Source organism: Ruditapes philippinarum, unplaced genomic scaffold (assembly GCF_026571515.1).
Source record: "Ruditapes philippinarum isolate M1 unplaced genomic scaffold, ASM2657151v2 ctg9351_1_1_1_1, whole genome shotgun sequence".
Lineage (NCBI taxonomy): Eukaryota > Metazoa > Mollusca > Bivalvia > Venerida > Veneridae > Ruditapes > Ruditapes philippinarum.
In genome coordinates, this window is record NW_026865633.1 from 19,938 (window position 1) to 45,208 (window position 25,271).

At 31.9% G+C, this 25,271-nt stretch overlaps 1 protein-coding gene across 1 annotated transcript in view; it reads left to right on the forward strand.

The window, feature by feature from the left end:
• The window catches only part of LOC132729838 (mucin-3B-like), a 28,785-nt gene extending 11,855 nt beyond the window's left edge, over window positions 1-16,930 (forward strand). The window contains exons 7-11 of the mRNA XM_060715670.1: window positions 662-797; window positions 1,631-1,767; window positions 2,359-3,337; window positions 4,396-4,459; window positions 5,040-16,930. Coding sequence (XP_060571653.1) covers window positions 662-797; window positions 1,631-1,767; window positions 2,359-3,337; window positions 4,396-4,459; window positions 5,040-5,512 — 1,789 coding nt within the window. The 3' untranslated portion in view covers window positions 5,513-16,930. The remainder of the gene's footprint in view (window positions 1-661; window positions 798-1,630; window positions 1,768-2,358; window positions 3,338-4,395; window positions 4,460-5,039) is intronic.
• The last annotated feature ends 8,341 nt before the right edge of the window (window positions 16,931-25,271 follow it).

The following is a 25,271-nucleotide window of genomic DNA, read 5'->3' on the forward strand; positions in this document are numbered from 1 at the left end:
CCTAAATATCAACCAAGCTGTCACTAAATTCTACCCTTGCACGATTTGATTATATTTCCTCACACGAAATGTCTTGAACTTTAAATTTGCAAACTTTTCGACACGCAGAAATATCCACTTCTACAGTATAATGAGTATATCATGCTTAACATATCTGAACAAAATTATTTTTGTGCAACAGCATTTGATGTTGTAGCAGCTAGTGTGTAATTTGAATTTCCATTTTAGTTAATTTGTAGCAAATAAATTTGTTTTATTTGTGTCCTCTGACTTCTTAACCCTTCTGAATATATGTTACATATATTTACTTGCCCAGCTTTGATTTTGGAACAATCATTCAATATGTTACAATAGTTTGTTGTAATTTAGCTACTTAAAGTATAGACTAAAAGGTCAGTCAACTAAGAGTGCTAGTTCTAGTAGATGGCATTGTTCTTCAGGCTTCACTTAACAGAATATGTTGCCTTTATTATTATGAAATTCAATCAGAAAGTTAAGTACATTGCATAAAACTGTAAATACTGGAAAGGGTCATTTGTATAATGATGTCATACATTTACATGATGTCATTAAAATCTTTATTTATGATGTGTACATCTTTTGTTTTATATCTTTTAATATATAGGATTAAATAAACATTATTGTTTATATACAATTTCAGGCTTAGTTTAAGCAGTATTGGTTCACCATCATCAAACGATGAACTTCAGTCACCTACAGGAAAATCAGGGGATAAACTTCCTGGTGAAGATTCTGATGACAACTCATTTACCTCATACCATCCCAGGCCTATAGCAGTAAGTTATTCTAATGTTCCATTCTTATACTCGCACTGTCCATAGCTTTGCAGGGATTCAGATTGGATCAGCCCTTCGGCCCTGGGCATATACATGTACAAGTCTCAGATGATCAGAACAAATAAACTCATTACGCCCATCTGGCTGAAAAAATATCTTTCATCAGACAATATGAATATGATTTAGGAACTTTAATCGTCGAAAGATTAATAATTTGTTGAATAATTTAATCTCAAACATGATTATCTGGATAATTTACATAACCTTATGTGTATGATAGATGTATTTTCATGACCTTGTGATGAATGAATTTTAATGGCCTTATGATAGATGTATATCCGTATTTCCATGAACTTCTTCTGATAGATTTATTTCTATGAACTTATAATGTGTATATTTCCATGAATTAATGATGATTGCATTTCCATGAAAAGATATTTCTATGAATGTATGATTCATATATTTTCATGAATTTATGATAGACATATTTCCATGAATTTGTGATGATTATTTTTCTCTATTAACTTTTAATGTATGTATTTCTGCGACCTTATGATGAAGTTTCAGTTATTTATGACTGATGTTTTGCAATGAATATATTATGGAAGTGTTTCCATGAACTTTTGAGTATTTGAATCTTTGAGCACAGTAACAAATCCCAGTATGTTAAAGAGTTAATTTTCACTTTAGCACTTGCAAAAGTAATTAGTTAGCAATGACAATGTGTATAAGCTAAAAGCACTTGTAAATTTTGTGAGGATACAAACAAATAATTTTAATAGTTTCAATATTTACTATTTCATAAGTTATGGAATGTTTTATAACCGTTTCAGGCATGTTCATTTGGTGCTAGATACCATAATAATTACGGCAGTGGGTTTGGGTGTTATACTTTTGGTCGCAGGACAGACCATTTACGGGCAGCATTCCTAGATCTGCTGGAAAAACATTCGAATCCTCCACCACCAAAGTAAGATTATACTATTACTCTATGTATATATATTACTTTGCTTGTTTCTAAACCAGGTTGAAAATGAATCACACAGTTGGTTTAAACATATTTATTTAAGATCAGTTGCATCTTATATTAATGACTTTCGAGCCTGCTTTCTGAAACCAACCATGATTGGTGTCATATGAAGAAACATGGTTTTGACCATGATCCACGGGTTGAGAGGCAGACATCTTAACCAAAACTAGGCCATCGCTCCCCTTAATTCACGCAGTTGATTTGAGGTAATAATGATACACTACAGGTTTGATGTCCATTATTTATTTAAAGAGCACACAGTATTGAATATTTAGCAACTTTTAACTTTGAGCACTTGCAAAGAAATTGATAATTACTGGTTAGTTATCCAGAAGTGCAGGTTAGGCTGATTGATTGCCAAAATCTGATAAAAATTGGTGTAAAAAGCCAGATAAACATATCGCCAGTTATTGATAAAAACTGTATAAAGAAACAGAAAAACAAGATTTGTAATTAGTATATGATTTGCCATAAACTTTCGATAAAAATATTTTTATGTCTTGATATGAAAGGATGAAATTTTCTTTTCAGAAAACTTTGTGTTGAAGCAAACTTGCCTAGAGAACAAGACAACTTACAAACGAACACTGATCCCTATGAGTTTAGTTTTCATGACCCGAGTAGAAATCATATCAGTCAGCAGATATTGCAGGGACCTGGAGGACTTATTACGTCTGCTGTCCCAAATAAGGTTGTATCAAAGCAGAAGACAAAACCTGTTACTTTGAGCACAAGTATAGGAGCAATATCTGGAAGTAAACCGAAGTTAAAAGACAGTTTCTTGTTGTCAAAAGCTCCAAGTATTAGTGGCAGTTTGACACCAGGACTTCTCACGAGTTCTTCGGCAAAGAAACGGAGAAGTAGCGGAAGTGCTGGGTCACATAGTGTTATTAATCAGTCAAGTTTAGGACACACTCTAGTCTCCGCCTCGGCCCCAAATAGTATTTTTGCAAGCGTAGGGTCGTTAAATAATGCAACCGGAGGGGCACAGCAACAGCAGTTTGCTATTGCTTTACCGAGCGGTGTCAATATTAGTCAATTAGTGGCCAGTGGGAATTTGAAACCTGGAAATAAAAACAATGTGATAAAAGATACGATGGGGTTTGTTGTGACGGGTATTCCCCAAGAAGCTTTACTCAATGGACAGATAGTGAATATCACAAACTCTCAATTGTCCAGTGATTTAAATACAAACCAAATTCAGACTGTGTCTCAGGAAGAAAGTAATAAACCAATACAGCAAATAAATGTGATAACCAGTAAACATGTACAGCCCAAGTTTATAAATAGCAGCATGGATTTACGTGCTCTGCAGACAGGGAAAGGTAACTTGATAACAGGGCTGCCCCCCAATGCAGTACTCCTTGACAGCAACTTACAGCCTGGTGCCGTGTTGCAGCCATTGACGCTGACGACATCGTCCGGTAATCCGGTAATGTCGGTAAACAGTGCTGTGCTGAATCAACAGCATCAGAATCATAGTGCTGCTTCTAGTCAATTTATAAGATCTGTAAGTACGCAATCTGTCATTACATAACACGTTGTTCGTCTGAAGTAATGGTACACATATATTGTAATTAAATAATATTTTACAATTCTTTTTTGATATGTCTATTTGAATAACAAAAGATGTTTCACTTTCTCATTAGTATGATTAGATACAGAACAGATTCTAGTATAATTGAAAGCAAGTTACATATCAAAAGTTCACTACTAGGCCGTTACACTATAATTACTTATTAAGTGCACAAAGTTAGGACTGCTGTCGGATTAGCCAACAAGTAAAATATTTAGAGAATTAATGAATTGGAGAGGGGGTATTAAAAAGTTTGAAAAATTTAACAAGGCTTGCAAGTTCTTTAAGTGTAAATAATAATACTATGTTAAAAATATTTAGAGAAAAACAGGAACATTTGATACTCTTATAATATTTTATAGAGTTGCCTTTCATATGGTAAAATCTAGAATATTATAAATAATTCATATAACAATTATCAGTATTTATTGTCCAGGCCTATCCTTCCTCTATATATTTACATCTGGCAAATAGAGGCATTCCCAATGCTGAACAATGTTTTTTTGACCAATTACTAGTCGTTGATTATTACGTTTCATAAGTTTCTATTATTAGCTTAGATTTCTAATTTGGACTTTTTACAACAATTTTCCCCCAATTCCAATGGTGTTGGAGGCATTCATAAAAAAAGGCCTTACTAATATAAAATAATCATTTAATGCCTATAATTTTTCTCCCTTAAATACCCACAGATCATGAAGCGCTAATATGATTTAACAGATAGAAAAATCGGTATTATGTAACTGACAAATACGGAACCATATATGGAAGTGCCAGACTATTTTTCTTTGTTGGTTCCCATATCAGCTGTGCATTAGGCAGTATTTTGAAATTATGGGAATCGATGCTACTTAAAGTAAAAAAAATTGTATTCATCCATCATTCATGAAAAAGTACCAAATTAACATGTTTCCATTTAGAAATTAGAAGAAGAAAATGGTTATCTAGTAAGTCCTACATGCACATATAAAATACTGTTTCTACTTTTTCAGAGCTCAGATGGCCACCAAGTGTCCACATCTCCTTTACCAAATGGTGTAGTTACTAATGCTACTGGTAAGTTGTTTACAAATCTTATTGTACATGTCTGACCTAGTGTCATCTTAGATACATCTCAATTTACAAAAAAAAAACAACAATTAAACAAACCAATAATAAAAGACAACAGGCAAATAAATGCTGTCAAACTAAGATTGTAAGTAAGTTTGACGCAAATTTATAATTTTTGCTTGACTGCTACTTGTTTGCAGCAAGTTTAGATAATTCAGAAGTTCCATGTTTAGTGACAATAACTTTCCTTGATGTGTAAATAGGAAATTGTCATTTTGCACTTTTATTTCATCTATTTATAAACAAGCATATGTTTACAAGACCGCGTCCGAGATACCGACCTTGCAGCGGGAGCAGAAAAGGACATAAACATTGAAGTTTAACTATTATTTGTTTTACCACCATAGAGTCATGCCAAGTGTTCTATATATTTCTTATATATCACTTGGCATATACAAGTCATTGTTGCTGTTTACATTTATAGGAATAAGATTAAGAAATTGTTTATAAAGGGTTAAGAGTTGTAAATGGCTATAATAATAACTTGTTTGTTCATTTCATACACTTTGACCTTCAATATTTTCAGACAAAGATATATTGATGTCCCAACAACGCCACACTGTGTTCCAGCCTAAAGGTATATCCCAGTCTGCATTACCTCAACAGACGCGGGGAACCGTCCAACAGGCATCTCATATATTCACTGGAGCCCAGCTCCACAATCAAAACTTCACGTTCCAGACACCAAGTTCGTCAACTCTGACCAGCCAGATAAGTGCTAACGCTAGTCAGGTGCTGCCAAATCAGCTGACACAGTTACAGGTTAAAAATAGCAGTCTTCAAAAGGCAGGCACCATAAATAAACTAAATATGCAGCCAGTGTCGATTACAATTCCATTCGTTACCCAAAATAACCTCGGTGGAGTGGAGATGGGGGTTGGAGGACAACAACACGGACATACATTATTCATTACTAGTGAAGATGCACAAAAGCAGGGAATTCACTTACAGCAGCCGGACCAACCTACTCAAAACTCACCCAGTTCGCTCATTTCATAGCACAGGATGTGCACAAGTTATGATGATGTCATCAGAATATGATGTCATATTCTGATGATATCACCCTGTCTTGTGCTAGTATCAGTGTATAACAGTGTATTGTTGATATTCAAAAAGCTTGCGGTGATTTTTATGACTGAGACGGGCTGCCATATCAAAGGTCAAACATTTCAAAAACTTACTTACATCATATTCTGTCAGACTAGCCATTTAGAAGTTTGTTTAAGATGGTCAGGGCCATGTTAAGAATTTTGTTTTTACAGTTTTTTTGTTAATTTATATTTTTTCCATCTAAACTCTTGTCAAAAAAAATGTTATGTACATATAAAATTGATGGGAATTATATATAAGGATACTTTAGTCATAATTAACCTCTCCTAATTTTGGTGTTCACAATTTGCATAATAAATATATGTTGGTTTAAAGGATGTACGAGTGAATTCCTTTTCTGTTTCTTTGAATTTTTTTTCTATTTTGTTTTTAAAGCTGCACAGCTCCAGATTCGTGCTAAAATTTAACAAAATTTCGAAAGTGTTTTAAGGCCTTTTTTGCTTGAGATATAATATCATGTTTATTTCTCAAAAACTTTTAGTTTTGGTATCTTGTTACAGTTTCCAAAACATTACTCATTTGCCATAAAGATGAACTAACATTTGCTGCTTCAATTGCTATATTAGCAATTGGTATAATTATAGTGAATTAGTATTTTTGTATGGAAGTCAAAATACTACTTTATTTACATCTTGCTGCCTTTATGACATATTGCTGCACATTCAACACTACTTTCTTCATTTTGTTAAACATCTAACATGTTCTAAATCCAGTATAAAAACATTTTAAACACATGTTTGGCATTTCTAAAGAATTTAAAATTACGGATTTTTGAGGCATAGTTTGCCTTTAAAATGCTAAAGCAGAGTTAAGTAATTTTAAACCAGTATAAAATAGTGACAAAGTACATGTAGATGGAAAAAAGCATAAAGAATTTATTGTTATACTACAAATAATCTAAACTGTGTAAAAATAAACATTTTTAAAAGCCCCCATACCCCATTAGTTATGAAAATATGAAACTTTGTCGTATATATTTTATATAGCATGTAAGGCATCAAATAGATTGTCAGTTTTATGACTGTATCTGTGCACTTCACCACCTTTCCATTATAGATTTTTTGAAATTTTGTTTGCTCATCTGGGGGTCATTCAACTTTTAAGTTCATTCAAAAATTGTAAATTATGGAACGTCGGTGGTTCTACTCAGGTGCCCGTTCGTGCCTGAAATAATGCACGGAAGGGCACCTGAGGTCTTCCTCCACCAGTAAAGCTGCAACGTTGCCAAATGACCTATACTGTGTCGGTGTGACGTAAACCCCAAACAAACAAACAAACAAAAATTGTAAAGGTCATAAGGCAGCTCGCTTACTTTACTGGTGAAGGAAGACATCTAGTCCCCTCTGAGCATTTATTTGTGGCACGAGTGGGGTACCTGGGTCAAACCATCAACTTTATGCAAGCTAGCTTGATAGCTTCCTAGCCTTTCTATTTAAGTTGATTATTTTAATGTGCTAGGAAACATGTGCCCCATACTCATGAATAAAAGTAAGTTGGTATATTGTCACATTAGTGCAGTAATGGGTTAATTATTTATGTAATTTAATAGAAGGTAAATCTTAACTGCACTTAGGTGACAATATATTGATTATGATTAGCATAATAAATCCTTTAATGGCATACTTTCTCTAAATATTTGTAATTAAGAACATGTTGAATGGTTCAAGTAATATTTCCAAATCCACATTTAATTAACAATAAAAGGAACATATCAGATTCATAGTGAAGGTGTTTATTGAAAAAATGTTTATGTATTAAGATTATAAAATGGATTTTATTTACTTATGTTTGACCTTTGACCTGGCAGCCATCTTTGTTGTAGTTTTGACTTGTGATTGGTGGTCATTGTTTTATATGCACATAATATCGTTAAGAGCTTGGTCATGCCTACCATACATGTATATTCTATTCTGTAAATGTAATGTTAAAAGGTCCCCCCACCCCCACTTCCCCTCCCCCTCCTACTATTTATTAAATTATCTGTTATGAATAGTAACTATTTAATATAAAGATCTGTGCAGTGTAAATTGGTAACTTATTATTACTACATTTAATTGACAATTTTCCGATGTATACATGTATCTGTCTCCATAAGGAAAAATGAGCTGTGTCATGACAAAACCATCATAGTGCGTTTGCGACCAGCATGGATCCAGACCAGCCTGCGCATTCGCGCAGTCTGATCAGGATCCATGCTGTTCGCTTACCAACTCTATTACAAGTAGAGAAACTGATAGCGAACAGCATGGATCCTAATCAGGCTGCGCTGATGTGCAGGCTGGTCTGGATCCATGCTGGTCGCAAACCCATTATGTTGGTTTTGTCATGACGCGGCTCAAATGTATTTTAAATATATTTATCTTTAATATTGATAGGCCAAGTTAAAATATTTTAAGTGCATTACTCCAGTGACTCTGTTTAGTAATAAGTTTATTAAAAGTTTATGATATTTTTTGTATACAATTCTTGTTATAATACTGTTTATTTATAAGATGGAATTTTAAGAGTCACAATCATTAAAGGGACTCCACTGAGGTTTTATGACATGATGGGACTGAAAATATTTTTTCCAGATAAATGTACCATTTTATGTAGCTTTAGACCACTAATCTTTGTTCAAAATTTCAGATCATTCGCTCACTTTGTTTTTTCCAGAATAATTATTCAAATTGTAAAAAAATGACCCAAAATGAAAAGCGTTTAAACGCTTTTCACTCAAATTGGGCTATGAAAAGCATAAAAATATGATTTTTAATTTATTTCAAAGTATATTTCCTAACTATCTTTGCATATATTTATGTTTAAAGTGCCCCAGCTCATTTATGTAAGAAATTCAAATGTTATGTTTTTAGGCTTTTAAACCTCAGTAGAGTCCCTTTAAAGGTTTTTGTGTCACCTGCTACAGATTAGCGACAACATATAGGGATCACTATATAGTTTATGAAAGAAAAAAATACATTCTGTATTGACCCCAATTTGACATTGGAATAAAGCACTGTACTTCTTAGTTAATTCTCAATTGGATATTATTTGCTCTTTTGAGAGACCAGAATTCAAGATTAATGTATGTAGCAATATATGTACATTCTTCAGACTTTTTAAATATACCCATTTTCATGCACAAATTTACTTTACTTTTAAAGCTTACTTTTAAAGCTGCATGCCTCCAGATGAGAAAAACCAAGTTTCTAAAAGAAAAAAGAAAAAATACCTTATAAAAGTATGTAGATATTTCAGAATTGTAAAATTTTTTAGAGTTCATGTGATTTTTTGCATGCTTAATACAACATATTGCTGAACTTACTTTTCTAGAAATCATTTTTTTTTTATTCATTACCAGTTTCTACCCAGTAACTAACTTGTTATATTGTAAAGTTTATTTTGGCAAATTTTAACAAGTTATGTATAATTCCTGTAAACCATGGATTCACCAGGCTATTTTGAATTAATTTTATTGTATATTTGACAATGTTGTTATTATTTAGTAGTCTTTCTTAGTTTTCATAAAAGGAAATGTAACTCTGGAGGCATGCTTCCTTAAAGATACCAGTATTATAATACATCATTAATGAAGAAAAAGAAAAAAATTTCTACAAAGTTGTTTTAAATAAAATAAAATAACTACCTCACATGTTTTTCTGAATACACTGACCGAAAAATACTTGTCTGACTGGCAGAATACATTATTGAAAAACAAAATCTGAAACAAAACATTGACAATCAATTCTTCTTTCAATAATGTTCACATTTTGATTTATATTGATTTATATTGATAAAGAAAGAAGTGAAGTGTACATGAATGACTTTCAGTTTATCTTTTCTTTTCTTTTTTTGGCTCCAGATATTCATATGTTGGATATATACCTAATTTCCGCTTGCTCATTATTGAAATACTGTGTTTTTATCAGTGGGATATGATTTATATTTCTCATTGCAATAAAGTTTCCTGATATTATGAAACAGAAATTTATTACTACAAGGTTAATTTTTTCTGTCACATCGTTAGGTAGGTACAGTAATAAGTTAACCACTTTTAATTTATCATTGGGCTTAACTTGTTAATGCATGAAATTAAAATCAAATAAAAGTATTGTGTTATATTTTTCATAGATACTGAATATATCTACTGCTTTTAAGTGTGACATTCTTCTTTATTTACATTTGTGCAATGTGCCTGTGGTAATATTTGAAATTTTCCCTACACAGTGAGCGATATATACACTACACAGTGAGATATAAACTTGTGTACTCACAGCAAATAAATATACCATTAATACTGTGAAACAGATGACTTAATATTCTAATTAAACATTAATATTCTTTTTTTTTCAAACCATGTATTTTCATTTGAAATAGAAATGTAGTTTTAAAGAATTTTACAGTATCATTCTAGAAAATAGTAAGGAGGTTTTTTAATGTTTCCACCTTTCTGTCAACACGTTTATTATCCCCCGCCGATGGAATCGGGAGGGGGATATAGTTTTGGCGTTGTCAGTCCTTCCGTCCGTCCATCCGTCCGTCCGAATTTCGTTTCCGGAGTAGTTCTCTGCAACTACTGGCTGGAATTCAATGAAACTTTATGGGAATCATCAATATCAAGAGGAAATGCGCATATCATCGACTTGTTCCGGTCCGACACTTTAACTCAGAGTTATGGCCCTTGATTAGTTATGCAGTATTCATATAGAGTAAAAATCGTTTCCGCGCTACTTCTCTGCAACTACTGGCTGGAATTCAACAAAACTTTATCGGAACCTTCAATATCAAGAGGGGATGCGCATATCGTCGGCTTGTTCCGGTCCGACACTTTAACTCAAAGTTATGGCCCTTGATTAGTTATGCAGTATGCATGTAGAGTAAAAATCTTTTCCCGCGCTACTTCTCTGCAACTACTGGCTGGAATTCAATGAAACTTTATTGGAACCTTCAATATCAAGAGCGGATGCGCATATCGTCGGCTTGTTCCGGTCCGATACTTTAACTCAGAGTTATGGCACTTGATTAGTTATGCAGTATGCATATAGAGTAAAAATCGTTTCCGCGCTACTTCTCTGCAACTACTGGCTTGAATTCAACGAAACTTTATGGGAACCTTCAATAACAAGAGGAGATGCGCGAAATCGTCGCTTTGTTTGGGTCAGACATTTCAACTCAGAGTTATGGCCCTTGATTAGTTATGCAGTATGCATATAGAAAAATATTTGTTTCTGCGCTACTTCTCTGCAACTACTGGCTGGAATTTAATGAAGCTTTATTGGAACCTTCAGTACAAAGAGGAGATGGGCATATCGTAGCCTTGTTTGGATCAGACATTTTAACTTTGAGTTATGGCCCTTGATAACTTATGCAGTATACAACCAGAGCAATAATCGTTTCCGTGCTACTTCTCTGTAACTACTGGCTGGAATTCAATGAAACTTTATGGGATACGAAGAGGAGATGTGCATATAGTCGCCTTGTTTCGGTCAGACACTTATAACTAAGATTTATGGCCCTTGATTAGTTATGCAGTATGCATACATCTCATTGGCATTTCCAGATATTTCTATTTAACACAGAGTTATGGCTCGGTTATTGCCCTGAATATTTATCAAGTTCAAAGAATATTACTGTTTATGCCATGATAAATATATAAATAAAGCCTTATGTCTTCAGTTGTTGTGTTAGTAATAACCAGTACTCGGCGGGGGATATAAATTCAACGAATTTGCTTGTTTCTGTTGTTTTGCTTAACTGGAAAGACGTTATAGATAGCATACATATTATTATGTATGCAAATAAAAAATATCAAAACACTTATCAATTGTGATTTTTGTAACATTCTACAGATTTGTGCTAAGAGTTATGTACCCTTTATTGGTATAATTACCTGTACATGCATATTATCAGGCCCCTCACTAAATTTTGTTGTATTTTTCTATCTTGAAAATTATTTTTTACCTTGGTTTATTATTGGTTATTATTAAAGAATGGTATTGAACAGGTTTAAAAGATGGGTACACTACTTGTATACAAAGTGACATTACGCTCATTTTTTTCGCTGAAAAGTCAAGTTTAATTAGTTATATTTTTCAGAAGATTGGTAATGGCCATTGACCAATACTTTATGATGAAAAATCTTAATGATCAATATAAAAGCTATGTAAATTATAAAACAACTGCCCCACTCTGTATAAGAATTAAGCATTACTAATACAGTTTAAAAATAATTTCCATTGGCCACATGGATTATTGATTATATTTTTCATAGTGAAATATAAAATTGAGCATATTCATGGCAAAATGTTTAAGTTATTTTTATATTTACCTTTTCACTGTCCCTTTACACCTGGATTGGAATAATTTCACTTTAAAAGATGTTGTTATAAATATGTATACATATATATAATGTGTTAATGCAGGTGATTTGGGTTGATATTACATAAGAACATTGTGATACTATTTCAACTGATATTATAAACTCAATTAACAATGGAAATCCAACATAACATTAACAATTTGATTCACAAAATGATAATTAAAAAATGAATGATATCTTTTTTTTTTGCAATTAAGTTGATAAGAAATAAGAATATATAACATGTAAATTAAGTTACTTCTGACCAGAATACTTCAAGTTTACTGAGATTTTAAAATCATAGTCTTCCTTTATCCAGTGAAATGTAAATTGAGTATAAGGGATAGAAGCTAGGTCTTATATTTAAGGGGTGAAATAAGGTTTATTTGTGATGTTAGGGATAAAAAATTAAGTTTAGGATAAAAATTTAGGTCTATAGGTTTTAAGATAAAACAAAAGGGTTATATATGATTTACGTGATAAAGTTTTGGGTATATATGATGAAGAAAAAAAAAAGTTTTTTATTCAGGATTTCAATGGATAAAAAATAAGGTTTTTACTGAATTTTAGGTATTAAAATAGAATTAAATAGAATTTAAGTGATAAGAAATAAGATTATTTAGGATTAATCTAATAAAAATAAGGTTTTTTCTTTTCAGGATTTATCTGATAAAAATTAGGGTCATGATAAAAATTAGGGTTTGAAGATAAAAGTTGGGGTTATACAATGTTGGATCAATTAACTGCTGTGAAATTATTGAAATACAATTGGGAGATAAAACTTTACTGCTTCAAGCCATAGATATACATATCATTGCAATATATATTTATCATTTAAAGTCTTAGAATACATATTTTACTGAGTCACATGTGGAGAATTTGGTTATAACTGGTTAGTTATCCAGAAAAGCTGGTAGGGTGGGCCGGAAGCAGAAATTTGACCAAAAATGTGTTCAAATGAACTTATTTCACAGATTTGAGCTGTCTTTAAAGAAATCTGTTTTTGGTTGATTGCTTTCTATTGCCCAGTATTCTTCTATATTTCCTATTTATATAATATCTGTCGAAAATTATCATGAAATGGCCAATGTAACTTTCATACTCACTTATACCATACCTTGCTTTTTTCTACTTTTTGAAAAACAAACTTCTTGGAATTTATTTGTGTGTGTCATTATTATTTTAAATAAAGCATGATAATAGTTTTGGGTTTCAGGGAGGTTCAATTTTGTATATCTTTTACACAGTCTGCGTGCAGTAGTGAAACAATTTACACTGAAGGGTGTTCAGAATCAAAGGAAAAGATAACCAAATTTTGGAGTTTTTTTGCATAAAATTTATATAAAAGTAATATGTTATCATTGTGTTATTTGTACAAAGGAGAAGAAATACACAGAAAAAAGCACACACCCACAATACTGTCTGTGTCTAAAATATATATTTTGTGCCGAGAAAAATAACGGAAAATTACTTGTTTAAAAGATGATACTTTTTGCTTGCTATATTGGTTTTATAAATGGCAAATAAGAAAAGAATTATTGAAATGCCTTAATAAGGAAGAAGAAAATTTTGTGTCATTAATGACTGTGGATGCTGACTATAAAGAAGTATATCAAATTTAGAATATAAAAATATGCTCAACTTTTTTTCTTCTATGGTTTTAGGGAAGAAGTATGTTTAAAACTCCTAAACTATTTCTGTTATAATTTATAACACTGTACTGGCAAGATTTTAAATTTAAGATGCCATATTTGTTGAGACACATACTCGGATTTCTAATGATTTGTGGCACATTAAACACTAGTCCAACACAAAAGTTTTTATAGCCTCTATATCAAGATTAATAGTTATATAAAAATGGATTTTGTATAATATTTTATTACATATAAATATATATATATACAAATACAAATGTATGTATACATTTCAATACAATATTCAAAAGGAAGGGCCAAAATTAATTGGAACACCATTGGGGCCCTTCCCTAATATAAAAAGGATTTATCCCTCTTAGGGTGCTGTATTCACTGTACAGAATGATTTACAACTAAATTTTTCATATGTATTGTTGCAAATAAATTGAAGAAAAAAAATACAAATTCGGTGTGTGTTGCCCATTATTGGAAATACATTGCAACATTGTAAGTGTGTGTTAAGTTTATATTTTTTTTCTTGTATATCTAAGACATTTCACTTGAAATCTGGTGACATCATTGACCTGAGCAAAATGTGATATTTTTATGTGTGTTTGTATTTTTTTATAGTATTTCTAGTTTATAACTATATTTATGGATTTTCTTATCAGACATTTCACATTGACTTATTTAAGTTTATGTAAATATTATGGTATATTTGGAAAATTAATGTAAGCTGTTAGTTATTTAAATTAGAGAGGGTAACAGAGAGGGAGAAATAGCAGGGGCTGCGACTCAAACTCCTGGTAAAGATCTTGCTATTAGAAGCCTCTGCACAATTAACTGGTGCCTGATCAAAATCGCTGGATTTACCTGGAAATGTGTGTAACAGAAGGTCAGTCTTGGCTAATTTCACCCACTATAAGGGCAGTGTTTGGGCCAGGGTTACAATTGGCTGATACATGAAATTGTTAACATGCTTAACAAAATTAAACTTGTTCTTAAGACCACCTTAAGTATAGTGAAAAATAACTTGTCAGTAAAGTTCACTATAATATTTTCAACTGTAAACAACTAGAATGGGAAATATGTTGATTTCGGAGACCACCTTCTTATGATCTTCCTCACTTTTCTCAAGACTCTTCTCTGTAAACAGAATTGACTGTATCTGAAAATTATTCATTGAAGCATATTCATGTAGTTAACAGTTTGACCTTTTTCTGCCTTGCTCTCACACTTAGAATGCCTTTAAGACACTTCATTTGTTGATTACCTTACATAGTCACCTACATTTTGGTAGGTTTGTGTGAGTGTGGTTTGTCCAAGGTCAAGGTTACAAATGCTAAAAATAGATTATTTCTCATAGTGAGAGCACATTTTAGTTTTGCCAAAGATATATGTTGGAACATCCATTGCTGTTACAGATATTATTGTCTTAACATGTTAATATCTATACTTTGATGTAGAACTCTACAGATTGCTTAGTACATATTTGGTTTATGAAATGTGGTAACAAGTTCTTCATATTTGCACTACGTTTTTGCAAATTTACTATTTTAAGGCAACAAATTGATTGAATACTTCTCAACTTTTGCATATTGTTAAGAAATCTTGGATATTTTTTGTGAAAACCAAACTTGAAATGATATACCAAACCATAAACCATGGAAATGATCATGTCCTGGTGAATGAGATGAAGTTGAAATGAAATAATAATACTGAATTTGTAAGTGGAATGTTTTTTTGTTTTTAAACAAGACAAGTGAAACCTCTTAGTTAGGCGCTGAATTTGGCAACCAAAAACGTATTTTTATTCTCTGTTATTTTCAAATGTGGTTATTTCTTAATCTTAAGTAAAATGCTATTTACAAAAATTATAGTTTTATTACGATATTAATGCAGTCTTTTTTTAACACTGTTGTATTTTGTAAATTAAATTATTGGCACAAAAGAGCTATCATATTAGGCTATATTGACATTTTAACAGGTTTATTATTTATAACTAAAAGTCTTTTTGAAGAATCAAATTTGATTACAACTAACATGCTTAACTTTTCCATCCTGTCCTCATACCACTTTCATTTATTGGCAGATATCCAAGTTGCTTTATGTGTTGGTTAGTACCTTGGTAAATTCCTTCCATGGACCTCTCATTTTAAGTAGATAGTCAGGTTAATTGGGTCAAGATTAGAGGTCAAGGTCACTGAGGTTAAAAAATGAAATTTGGTCAAGGTCACTGAGGTTAAAAATAAAATTGGGTCAAGGTCACTGAGGTTAGAAATAAAATTGGGTCAAGGTCACTGAGGTTAAAAATAAAAAAAAATCCCAGCTTATTTCTAATAGTCTGGCCATGCGTTTACCATTGCCAAATAAGCATAAGCATCCATTCACCCATTGGTGTTTCTGAAATTCTTGTTTCATATGAAGTGTGAATGTTTTTTTAAACTGTTACACCTTATTTATTAATTATTGGAAATAAGAATGAGTAAAATTATCATTAGTGGAACCCCTTTTATGTTAAGGCATGTGGATTTATTTAAAAGGATGTAATTTGAAAATACAGTTAGAATTTGTTGAGTCTGTGATATTTAGAAGTAAAGTAACAGATAACTAGTAAATCTTTTTTCCCCAACTTTATGTAATTTTACAATGGGTAAAAGAATGATTTGTGTAGTTGGATCCATTCCAGTTGAGTAGAAGATAATACATGTATACTCTGTTAAGGTAGTAAATTTGAGGCACAAAAGGTAGAGTATTAAATCGTGAGAACATGGATTTTTATATTTTTTTTCATAGTATACGTTGACTGCATTGGCTTTTATTGAAATGTTTATATAAAATCTCTCCAAATTGCATCTTTTAAAAGGTATTATTAATGCCCTTTAATCTGGCCGAAAAGATTTCATTGTCATTAAAACATAGCAAGGGTTTAAAGAATAGTTGTATGTAACTTAGAAGTGTCATTGATTAATCCACCTTAAACAAACCGTCAACTTCCAATGGTACCTATAAATCAATCCCAAACCATGTATTTTTTGGCCTAATTAAGGTTCATTGAATATTTTGTTAAGCATGTATTGGTCATGACAAATTTTGTGAATTTTTGTAAGATTTTTATTTTTCGCACCATTTCCATGTAATGTTAATATACTGGTCATTAAATGGCTCATGCACCTCCCCTGCACGTTGTTATGCATTTATTAAACATGTATCATAGTTTGAATTGTTGAATGTCTTTGACCTTTTGTTTTGTAGAAAGATACTCTTGTTAAATTAAATTTATACTAAAGTATGAAAAATGTAAAAATAAAGAAAACATTTTCCTAAATGAAACAATCTCTTGTTGTCTTTATCAGTTGATTAAAATTTACTGAAACAGTGAGTGTGCTTGACCAAATAAGAAGGCCTCTGAGTCTATGAAACAGACTGAGAGGCAAATTATTCTGAACAAATGTCTGTTGCCCCTGTGCTTAACTCCCCTCAAGTAGACAGATGTTTGTTCTATTATGCTTGAAAGATGCATGTCAGGCGTCGCCAGTCGTTATCTGCAAATCCTTATAACTACAGCTCATCCTTCTTATCATATGATCAGTTTGAGGCAACTTCATAGGAATAATATTGAAATTGACCACAAGTTTTATCTTATGCATTAGTTTCTCAAAGGAGCTAAAAATAAAAAAAAACTTGAAAGTGGTTTTTCTTAGGTATATCTCAAATCGAATATTTAACAAAGAATAAATATATTCGACCATATGCGTGAAATACACTCGGAGGCATTTATAACCCGACCTTATTTGGTATGAATTGGTCATTTCTTGAAGGATTATTTTGATCAAATTTGGACCAATGCAAAATTCAACATATCATTCTTCCTTCTTAGAATTTTATTAACAATTCACTCAAAAGAAAAAAATAACAAAACAAATATGCTACTTTTAAATGAAAAATCACAGACTGGCAGTAAAAATCGTAACAAAATTAACAGTCTCTGAATCGCACTAAATCTCTACTTTGTGTGTCATAGTTTCTCATGAAGGCTTGGTGAATATTTCTCATTTCTTGACTAAGGACTTGCTTAAGTTCAATTGTAAAAATGAATTAAACAGACGTGTGAGAAAGCGACCAGTAGTTCCTCTCAAAGCAAGCCTTTGTTCAGGAATTGAGAAATATTCCCTAAATTAGAGAGAAATAAAAAAAATCCCTAAAGAACGCACAAAACGACGAAATCGACAATGCTGCAGGCTCACTTTGATTGAGCATGTTAATGAACGATAATGGAAAGTGCAAGTTACCGTCCACGCCCCCTAGCACCGGCTTAAGCAATATTCAACATTTATTATGAAATGGTAAAATTAAAAATTTGAAAACATCCGCAGATGTGTTCATATACCTTCATGAGAAACTATATCATTTTCATGAGACAGAGGTGTATACACATTGTTATAGCCATGGGATGACATACAATGTATTGGAACAGGTTACCATACAGATTTAGTGCCACTCAGAGACTGTTCATCTTGTATCGATTTTTACAGCCATTTTGTGATTTTTCATTTAACAGTAGCCTTGTTGTTTTGATATTTTTTTTCTATTTTTTGGCATTTAATAGTAAATAGAATTTTATGAAGTAAGTAAGACATATTGAATTTGGTATGGTCCAAATTTGAACAAAATCCGTAAGCAAATGACCAATCGATACCGAAAAAATGTCAGTGTCGGGTTATATGTGCCTCTGAGTGTATATTCGACTGAAAATAACACAAAAATGTATAGGTAGTCGGTACATAATGTGATATGATTGACTCCTACACAAATTAAAACTAATATTTAACGTGCAATAAAATCAAAGAAATCATGCATTTCATTAAAAACGTAATATTTTAATGGTAATGAAAACTTGATCACCTTTGCCCCTTTTGAGGTTTAAGGATACCAATTCTTGAAAAGGGAAATTCCTCAAGAGTTATTGAAACAACATATTACGGCAACGGCAAGTTAGCACTGACATATTAATTAACCTATCTCTGAACTAAACTTTTTACCGGGTCGAACATCGAATTCATAAAAGTTGAGTATGCATTTGAGCTTTACTGTAAGCCAGCTCGAAATATTGATGTGTTTGGAGTAAGAAATGGCAAATACAAAAGCACCAGTGGTCGCACCATTTGAACAAATAATAAATAATAACACTCGTTGATACGTTGTTATGTCTTTTATTAATCATTTCGAGTACGTACATTCATTTGTCGTAAGTTTACATTCGATTAAAGCATCATTATGATATCCCTTGTTAGTACCTTGTAATTGAATCACATTACAACATAATATATAATCAGTTCAATGAAAACAAACGCTTCCGGTGCTGCAGTAGTCTCTTTATCGGTGTGCTTTATCCAAAGAATATCAAACGTTGGTTGCATTTTTTTTTTATTACAACGTAATGAAACATAAATTATGAAATTTATCGTATTAAGTTCAGTATATGTTTTAGAGCATATCTGTTGTCAAGACTGTCATGTTTGGAAAGCCAAAACGATCAAATGCCTGGTCTCTGTTTAAACTTCATTTATATATGTAGCAATATCAGTGCATTTATTTCCAAGATGTCACAAAATATACATTTCAAAGTAACAATCGAATATATTTTCGTCCGTAACAAAAAAAAAACGGAAAGTGTTCCTGGTATCACGGTGATAGGGCGTTTAACGCAACGTCACACTAACGTACTTCTGACTGAGACACCGTATGTTTCTGTCAGACAAAATGAATGTCAAGCCTGCATACGACAAGAAAACAAAAGATAATTTGCCCAAAACAAGGTATTTATAGTAAATGAATTATGTTGAAGTGTATGCTTTCCTACTGTATTCGATAGAACGTTTCGGCTGTCAATGTTGTATTTAATTTAAATCTTTACCTATTTACGACACTTTTTTTCCAAAGATTCTTTGTATTTAATTTCAAAATAAATGAACATAACTCGTTCGTTGTGTGTTTTTTATCTTGTTTCTTCCTTTTTTATTCAATTTTGATACTTTTTTTAAACTCCGAAATCTTAGTCGCCACGTTCTTAAATTACTGGGGTCATTTGTAATTTAGATTAATTTATTTTTATTTGTTGTATTTCAATGTTTGCTCATTTTAAAATTAGAATATTTCTCCTCGATAAATATCTTTGAATGATTACCCAGTGAAATATCCTTTAACTGAAGGTAATTCTTTATCAAGTTTTATCAGCAATTCCTTTGCTTTTTCAACTGCGTCAGTACTAGAATTTGCTAAAACTACATTATCTAAGCCAGCAGTCCATGTGGTGTGATAGTTAGATATTTTACGCTGTTTGTTATCAATATATACATGGGGGATATTGAGAAGTGTTGATAGAATATGACCGTGAAGACGATCAGTGATAACTACTCGACCTCTCTGTAAAAACATCATTCCATTGGTTGTCTTAAGAAACGAGTCTTCCATTGGCGAGTCCCCACGATGGGTTTTCCATATTAACCAATCAGAAACGTGCATACGATAACCTTCCGGAGCTGCCGGTGTATTGTAGTGTGGAGACTCTTTATCGGTGCGCTTTAACCAAAGTATATCGAACGTTGGATGCATGAAGCGAGGAACGAAACCAATCTGGTAGGCAATATCTGGTGATAATAAGGAACGTACGTTAGGGAAGAGCTTCTTGCCAAGCTCGAAGATACCTTATCTCGCCATAGAAACGTAAGCTTCGGATGAGATGCATATATTTTCTGGCAGAACTTAATGTGTGAATCTGGTCCCATTGTCAAAATACTTTGTGGAAACATGACAATGTTGAACGGCATGAATCGTTTTATTTGTTTACTACGAGAAAAATCTGACGAAGGCCAACCAATGACATTTCCGCCACCATGAAAAAGAATGACAAGATCTTTACTTGTATAATTTTTACTGATGTTATGAGCTCTGTATAGTTGATTGTCTGTGCAAAATACTTTACATGCAAACACAATTTCGATTTTGAGTTTCCTCAAAAGCAATGTTTCTCCAACAGTTATCGCCGAGTCACCTTTGTTTTCCGAGGTAGAATAATCGAATAGCATTGCATATTTATACCCGCCCAACAGGGACTTGAAAATATTCAAGTGAAGTCTCTGAGCTTCGTCAATTACATCTGACCGTTTTGTAAGTAATGGAGAAAGTTTATTAGTTTCTTCTGGATTGTGTACTAGATCTAATGTTAGGGAGTCTTTGATGTTGAATGTCGCTTGCTTTGGCAGAGATAAATTATTCCACAACGATTTATAGCTATCATTGTTTTCATCAGTATATTTCATTTTATGTTTTGGTAGCCCTAACATCATCTTCGGTATCTCGAAGACTTGATATACTGCCAGAATAGCCAAAGTGAAAGTAACCGAAGTAAAGAAATGTCTCCTGTATCCCATCACAGCTGAAATATAAAAACAAAGTTCAGTTTGATTCTAGATGATACTTTTTATATACAGGTACTTTCGTTTTTCTGAGACTTTCTCGAATAAATTGATACAACAATTGAACAACAACAACAACCAAAATTGATGTAAGAATATTTTACTTAGACTATATAAAATGAACTAGCCATTTTCTACATTTGATAATGAAAACCATTTTCTACATTTGATAATGAAAATATTACATATAATGTGTAACATCTCAAATAATGAAGTATATGTCATGGTTCACAACAAAATAGTTTACGCCTTAATATATTAATATATATATTTATATATACATGTATATAAATGACTAAAGATAGAAGGAATAACAAACCCATTAAGAACTATAAGCAGTATCATAATGGTGTTACAGATTCTTCAACTCACTTTTCAATATCTTACTTGACCCTTCGTTGATTTGGTTACTATTTAACTCTCGTAGTTTAGAAAACGCATAAATTGCAAGACCTTTTAAACAAATGAAAAGTCCAATGAAATTTACGATTGACGATGATTTTGAGCCTGTAACGTATAATAAACCAAGAACAGCAAGTCTTTTCAAAATGTTTCCAAATGCATGACCAACAACGGAGAAATGGTGAAGTACAACTACCGTAGATATGTAGCTATAAATAGCATGAAATAAAGAAGATCCTATGAGAAGAAAGTATAATTTTGCGATTCCTGGGGGTGCTGTCCCGATATTTACAAGTACCAATGCTCCTACGGCGAAAACAACAAATAGTCCTAATCCAATATGGGTTTTGTTGATTATGAACTTAGAATGTGAGATGTGATTCTTTTTCATGTACACGTTTCTCAGGGATAAACATATATTAGAAATTAACGCTAGAACAGTGCCTTTTGAAACATTTAACCTCCATGTGTTATTTTCTTGTGCAAATAATATTGCACCAAAAGCAACAGTTGGAATACTGATCCATTGTAGATATGACAGTCTCACTTTCAGAATTATTTTTTGTAATAAAGCACTGGTGACGGGTTCCATGAGTTTAATAGAAAATGTAGAAGCCGCATATGTAACAGCCATGCTCCAGTTTGTCGCTAAAGTTGCGCATGCATGAGCAGTGTAAATGACAAGCTTGTGAACCATATCTCCTTTATTTGTGTCACCCGTAAACGATGCTACTTGCATGTAGAAGACTATCTGTAGTACACTTAAAACAATCACACTGTATTCTCTTTCATTAATAAACGATGTCGATTCTATGAGAAATAGTTTCGCACAGAAATGGCATGCAAACGATGTTAACGTCCAGAAAATGAAAACGAACATCATCATTTGGCTAAAACCTCCCAAGCTATGAAAAGAAGAGTAAAAAATCAAGGTTAGATTAAATGGTAACAGTTAATGTAAGTATAACTTGAAGTAAATATTTTCATATTTATTTCAAGATATAGTGTAAGTAAAAATATAATTTATATGTGTAAAATGCATAGTGCATACCTCTTTTCAAATTGTTACTTTTGTCGCATTTTTAGATTTATAAGTTAGTATAATATTTGGCAGAATTAACTTAGATATTTGAATAATTATGCAATTTCAAGATCATCTGATTCGAATAAAAGGAAATAAGAAAGTAACACTAAACACTTACTATAATCTCGTATGGCGAAATAGACGAACGATATTGCAATTTTATATCATGGTTCAATTAAACTACATTTATAATTTTCGTTCGCTTGTTTTGTTTTAATCGCAATTCAACATATATTCGGTTATATATGCTTTATAAAATTTACTTAGGCCTATATTATATTTCTTGTTATCAAGTTTTCTGATATTTGTGGAGATACACTATTATCATACACATTTTGTCTTTGATATCCATGGTTTAACGTTTGATCTTTACTATTTATGCGGTTGAAACAATATTGTATCAACATAATTAAGATAATTGTGATCCCAAGTCAAAAATATCTTAATTATATTAATACATAAAAGAACAAATTCTGTTAACTTTTAATCGTTGTAAAAGAAAAACTTATCTGAATTCGAATCACATCAGGTGATACCGGTATTTTAAAAAAATCTTAAATAATTGTAAATTATATGCATTTTAATTGTTTATTCTGGTCGAAATTAGAAACAGCGTTCCTGATAGAACTTGCAATTCGTCTTATGAAAAGCGGCGTATGGTCACCAAATAAAGAAATGTTAGATTTTGTTTTTAGTTTCATAAAATACTAATATAATAGCAGTGATTGAGCCAGAAATAATAGTTAAGAAGTTCTGCTCATTCGAACAAATCTCCCCGAAGGAAATGGTTCTTCCGGTGAGAACTTAAAAGTTAACATATAAATTAAATATTGCATGATATAAATGCGCCTTCGATCAGTACTTTAAGGACATTGTTTTTTTCTATTGGATAGCTTTTATTACGGTATTTATGGAATAAAATCTATCTAGAGCGCTCTGTTGATTTAATGCAATGAAGTATGACTTAATCAAACCGAATCCGCAATTTTCATTTAATTTTGTTGTGATTAATGCTTCCGATGGATCACTTAGTGTCCAAAATTATAAAAATACTTGCCTACTTATTTCTTGAAATACATTGTATACTCAGTAAAAATATTTTACGCTGTTTTTAAGATCTAACGGGATAGAATTTAAGGTATACAGGAATTCCCTTCATGAAGAATTTTCATTTGGAGTGAGTATACAAAGTTTGCATGAGGTGTTGGAAAAAGCCCTACTGGAAGTTAAATTTTTGTTCACTTTTACTTTTCCTGTCTGGTCATATTATTTTTTTTCTTTAGAAAAATCAAGGTTGAAGATGAATTTTTATGTATTTTATAGCATAAAATGAGTGAAATATGGTAGTTTTACAACTTAAAATGTCATTATCTCCAAACCTGGATGATACCTCCTCAAATGTTTAAAATTGTATCTAGATAAATATTATATGAAGCTATAATGTTGCCCCATTGATAGACCGGTTTGCTCAACGCACCCTTTTTCCTTTTTTAATTGAATTTAATATAGTGTTAAGATATAAAGTTTAAAAAAAAACTATTGATCAAACAATATCATTTTCATCGACGTTTTCCATTGCAAAGTGATGCGTCAGATTTTGTTGGTAAGTAAAAAACAATGTAAGAATAAATTTTGATACCATACCTGTCTTTATGGATACAAATAAAATCTCTACACAACTTGCAACACAGACGTTTAAAGGATAAATGGCCTCATGTGTGATATAACAAACTATTATGTAACAAAGTAATATGTAAATGATAGAAACTTTAACGGCTGTCAACAGCTTTCAAAATACTTAGGTATACGAAGCTTCTGGATCAATAATTAGAAAGTGGCGGCGTGGCCGAGTGGTTAATGCGTCGGACTAGTAATCTTCGGATTGCTGAACGCATGGATTCATAACCCGTCATGGGCAAGCCGTTGTTTCATTGAGCAAGAAACTTTAAATTCATTGTTTAGTGCTGTTTTGGTCAAGGAACGGATTAGAGAATACATGTATTTCAATAAGCTTATAGCTTCCAACACGATCGAACTAAAAAAATTGTATAAACTAATATATAATAAGAACATTTCAAGAACATTCCAAAATTAGCAAGGGCAATTCAAAGAAATTCTTCTTACGTTACTAAGCTTAAAGGGACTCCACTGAGGTTTAAAAGCCTAAAAACATAACATTTGAATTTCTTACATAAATGAGCTGGGGCACTTTAAACAGAAATATATGCAAAGATAGTTAAGAAATATACTTTGAAATAAATTGAAAATCATATTTTTATGCTTTTCTTAGCCCGATTTGAGTGAAAAGCGTTTAAACGCTTTTCATTTTGGGTCATTTTTTTACAATTTGAATAATTATTCTGGAAAAACGAAGTGCGCGAATGATCTGAAATTTTGCACAAAGATTAGTGGTCTAAACCTACATCAAATGGTACATTTATCTGGAAAAAATATTTTCAGTCCCATCATGTCAAAAAAACCTCAGTGGAGTCCCTTTAAGAAATAAAATATATTTTTTTTCAAACTATTGTTCTCCCGACATCCAAACTATTCAGCTCTACAAAAGAACATATTTTTCCAAAAGCCTGTATTTAATCATGTGAAATAAATGTAATTTAGATTAATGATTATTAGTGATTTCAACAATCAACAATCAATGTACTCGACCCTCAATCTTAATTGGTTGAGCTTATTCATGACATATAACATGTTG